Source organism: Mus pahari, chromosome 10 (assembly GCF_900095145.1).
Source record: "Mus pahari chromosome 10, PAHARI_EIJ_v1.1, whole genome shotgun sequence".
Lineage (NCBI taxonomy): Eukaryota > Metazoa > Chordata > Mammalia > Rodentia > Muridae > Mus > Mus pahari.
In genome coordinates this window covers 104,571,885-104,576,720 of record NC_034599.1, presented here as the reverse complement: position 1 = coordinate 104,576,720, position 4,836 = coordinate 104,571,885, and the positions used below count along the sequence as shown (strand labels likewise).

General features: G+C 41.1%; 1 protein-coding gene across 11 annotated transcripts in view; it reads right to left on the bottom strand.

Moving 5' to 3' along the window:
* Positions 1-4,836, bottom strand: part of Lrrfip2 (LRR binding FLII interacting protein 2) — a 96,289-nt gene that overhangs the window by 19,325 nt on the left and 72,128 nt on the right. For all 11 annotated transcript variants that reach the window (XM_029542856.1, XM_029542861.1, XM_029542866.1 and 8 more), the window contains one exon: positions 473-643. In XM_029542856.1, the coding sequence (XP_029398716.1) occupies positions 473-643 (171 nt within the window). The remainder of the gene's footprint in view (positions 1-472; positions 644-4,836) is intronic.

The following is a 4,836-nucleotide window of genomic DNA, read 5'->3' as shown; positions in this document are numbered from 1 at the left end:
CAGGCTCACAGGAAGGGAACAACTCCCAGACCACACAGGCTCACAGGAAGAGAAGAACTCCCAGACAACACAGTTAAAAGAATAAATATTTAGCTGGGCAGTGGTGGTGCACTCCCTTAATCCCAGCACTTGGGAGGCAGAAACAGGTGGATTTCTGAGTTTGAGGCCAGCCTGGTCTACAGAGTAAGTTCCAGGACAATCAGGACTGCACAGAGAAACCCTATCTTGAAAAAAGTATAGAAGTTTTTCCTTCAAATATTATTTTTAAAAAATTGATAGGTGCGATTGGGGATTTAGCTCAGTGGTAGAGCACTTGCCTAGCAAGTGCGAGGCCTTGGGTTTTGGTCCTCAGCTCTGGGGGAAAAAATAATCTGACAGGGCACTGGCTGACTTTTCAGACCACTCAGTTCCGACTGCAGCTTCCCACCAGCCCCCTCCCCGCAAGACAGTGATGCAGGAGATGAGCAGATACCTTTGATTTCTCTTCGTTTTCTCTATAAAACTCTGCCATCTGTTCCTCCTGCTCTTCAATGACGTCCTTGAGGGTGTCCACCTGGTAGATCAGATTGTTCTTCTCATTGTCTAGTTGTGCATTGGACACCATGGCTTTCTTGTATTTCTCTTCTACTTCAGACAAAGACTCCTAAATAACAAAAAAGCATCAGCTTGGCATCTATGACATGGTGGCTGCCCATGGAGACACACAGCAGTGTGGCCTGGCACACACACAGAAGCATTCCACACAATGCAAGCAGGCTAGGCACTCCTTGTTCAGTAGCATGCACATGTAACAGAGATGAGACGACACTAATGCCTCTCTGAGAAGTGGTCTCTTTGCATACCAAGAACACAACATCAAGCAGCAAAGAAAGTGTGCAGAAAACATTTGTTTTTAAGAAACAGAAAGTGTACAACAAATAATATTTTCAAAAGTTTCTCTTGTAGTTTTTAACAGGCAAATGTCTGGTGTTCAAAATGCAGTAGTTTGAGAGAGCACAGTCTGTCTACACAACAACACACTACTCTGAATTTTGCCACTTTTGGGTTTCTGTTTTCAGTACTTCCTCAGTGTGCATAATGCTAATGAAAATGGGATGGACACTCCTCCTAGTAATTATCCACCTTTAGGTCATTGTTAAATAAATACAAAAATCACTGAAGAGCTACTGCACAGTGCCTGCAATTTCACAAAGCTGTTACCTAAGATATTCTATAGATACTTTAAAACAGTAAGTAACTTGATCATTCCAATTGCCTCTGACTTACTAAAAGATAAAAAGAAAAACTCATTTAGAAAAGCAACTATTTTTGGAGATTTAAAAAAAAAATACAAATGTCTAACAAACCAAAATCAGTAAAACAGGCTTAGGACTCGGTAGTGAGAATTCTGGAATTTTGGGTTCTTTTAAAAGCACAGGAATACAATAAGAATATGTTTTCTTTTTAATCCCAGGTGTGGGATTATGTGACTGCTTCAGGCTGTCCACAGCAGCTGACTATGATGATCTGTCTCCTGCTCTAGCAGGGGCATGATTTTTGCCAGCTGCAAATGGTTTCTACAATTGTATGACATTTGGAATTCTGGGGACTTTTCAGAAGGTAGGTAAGTGCTAGGGACTCAAAGGCAGTGTGGGTTGTTGATCAGTTGCTGTGTTTGAGGTTTTTTAAGTAGTTGTGAAAAAAAAGGAAATGAGGAAAACTTAGATATCCTGAGACCCTTAATAATAACGCCTCCTTCTTTCCTTTTAACTCTACCCTTTTATCTCTCTAGTGTTAGGGGGTGAAAAGGGCAGAAGAAAGAACAACCCACAATGTAGCCAAAGATAGCTACAGAACTCCAGAAACTTGTGAGAATTCTGGTTTCCTTAAAACCCAGTTCTGTGACTACTACATTTGTGTTTTAACCCCAGGTGTGGGATATGGAGCTGCTTCAGTTTGTCCACAGCCACTGACTATAACTGTCCAGTGCTCTAGGAGAGACATGGTTTTTGTCAGTAACATAGTTTAATTCTGGGGACTCTGGAGAGGGTACAAATTCAGAACCCCAGAGGGTCTGTGGCTGCTGCTGCCCCCACTCTCGGCTGCTGGTTCACCCTACGGCTATGTTCACTATTGCAGGACTGCTGGATATTCTGACAGTGAACACTGGACTTGCCCCTAGGAACTCAACACCCTTCATCGACAGGAAGTAGTCTAAAGAGGTCTATGCCCTCCTTCTCCACAAGCTTCTTTCTCTCCTACAAAGCGTTGAGGGGTTGGAAGGGCTTAGGGTAGAATAAAGGTTGGGGGAGGTAGAAGTGTACGAACCTACTGAAGGAGTAAACAAATGAGTCAACGAGAACCCTTACATTTATAACCAGTTTTTCAACAAAGGTGTCTGCACAATCCAAAGGGGAAAGAATGAACGGTGCTGGAACAATTCACTGTTTAAAGAAGGAAGATGGATGCCAACAACACTTATAAAGGTTAGCTCAAGATGAGCCAACCCCCTAAGTGCAAAGCAAACAACATCAAAACTAAGGAAATACAGAAGTAAGTCTTTATGGCTGTGGGTAGTTAATGACTTCTTAAAACTTACATCAAAAACACTATCGGCCAAAGAGAAAAAGGAGACCTTTATTAAAAATTAAAACTTTACCACGTTCCTCACTAGGGAATGCACATCAAAGCACAAAATGTGGCCCAACATCCCATCTGCTAAGATAGCGAGAACCCATAATTAAGGCATAGGACTGAGGACAAATGCTCAGTAGAAGAGACCCCACCTCAATCCCTAGCCAGCCCTTCTCTCCTCCAAGAAAGAAGGATGAGGGAGGGTATGGTGAAACTGGATCCCTTACACTGCTGACGTAAGTTAAGTGCCTACTCTGGAAACAGTTGGCAGTTCCTCAGATGCCCAATGCTCTAACTAGCAATGCGTCACAAACCAGAACTAAATACAGGGATGATTCAAAATAGCATTGAAACCATTTAACGAAAAGCGTATTTTAAAATTTCAACTATAGGAAGGTCTAAATTCAATGGTATCTATTCATATAATATCAAATTTCATCCAAGAGGCTAAGAGGAAAAAAATCCTCATCATTTTATGGTGTGATTCCATGTTTAACAGAATCCAAGGAAGCTCAGAACTAAGACACATGGACAAAATACACAGTGCAATAAGTCCATTTAAATTGCATGCAACATGATTTCCTGTAAAAAGCATATAACAAACTTTTAAAGTGGGGCTAAAGGGATGGCTCAGTGGTTAAGAGCATTTTCACTTCTTCCAAAGAATCCAAGTTTGATTTGTGGCACCTACTACAGATGGCTCACAACTATCTGTATCTCCAGCTCTAAGAAAGCTGATGTCTTCTGGCCTCTGTGGGAAACCACCCATGTATACAAAAATAAATAAAATATATTTTTAAGAAAGACTTTAAAGTGCCAAGGTGGAAAAATATTCTAATCTTACTAGCACAGCGATATTCATTTTGAGTCAGTTTTATGAAAACACGAATTTTCAACCCTCTCCCAGATCCACTGAAGAACAAACCTGGAGGTAGAGCCTAACAATTTATATTTTAAGCAACTCCAGGTGATTTGGGTATACACCCACATTTTGAAGCTACAGTGTAAATGTTTAAGCTTTGACTATCTATGCCTAGATATTCCTCAAATAAGCATTCATAACTGTTGTCAAATCCTCTACTAGTACTCGAATTGGGAAGTACTTGAATTCAGTACCTTCATTATTTTAGTCTTAGTTCACAGTATAAAATGGATACTTAATATACTGATCAGTTTGTAGCTGATAAGATTCCTTCTCCTAGTCTGTTCAATAGTTCTTTATGGAATTGCAGAGATGACTTACTCCTGCTAGGGAATCATAAACAAACCTGAAGCAAGCGATTATGTCAGGTACTTTATGCAATGACAGACACTTTGCTCCTGTCGTCAACAACTCCTACTTGAGTAAATACAATAAACCTATGTAAAGGCTAAGGTAGGTTCCAGCACATGCTAAGGAACGGATTCATCTTAACTGCTTGCCACCAAAATCTCAAGTCCCAGTTAAAGCAATATGAACTTTTAGAGAATGAAAGCTGCCCAGTTTGGGCTGGGCCCTCAAAGACGTGAAGCCTCAACTATGTCTTCATTTCTCAGAGCTTGGTTTGGTCTGGCTAAATGAAGATTTTGTTGGGCACACTGGTTGCTGACTGAAGCTAGTAACAGCTTCGGGTGCAAAGCTTCTAGTTGCCCAAGGGAAGTACCCAGCTGTGCCTCTAAACTTCCAAGAGGAAATTTCTGAAATGTACACTTTTATAAGTGTCAGTGTTTTTTCTGTCTTGCTTACCCAAAGTTTGTTTGTTTTGTTTTGTTTTTTTTGTTATTTGTTATTTGAGACAGATGTTCTTGCTGTGTTGCTCAGATTGGTCTTGGGCTCACAGACCCATCATCTTCCTGTTTCAGCCTCCCAAGTACCTGGGGCTTCCAGTGTGTGCCACTGAACCTGGTCCAAAGGTGTTTCTCTCCCCTCTCCTTTCTCTCTCTCTCTCCTCTCCATTCTCTCCCTCCCCCTTGACCTCAGTTTGTTTGTATTTGAAACAATGCTGGCCTTAAATTACTGATCCTTCTACCTCCACATCCCAAGTGCTGGGATTATAAGCATGAGGATACACACACACACTGTGAGGGCTGTTTTGATTATCAACATGACTACATTTGGACTTAACTAAAACCCAAGCATCTGGGTACACCTGTAAGGGGTTTTCTGATTGGATCATTTAAGGTTGGAAGACCCATCTTAAGTCTGGGTACACCTGTAAGGGGTTTTCTTTTCTTTCTTTCTTT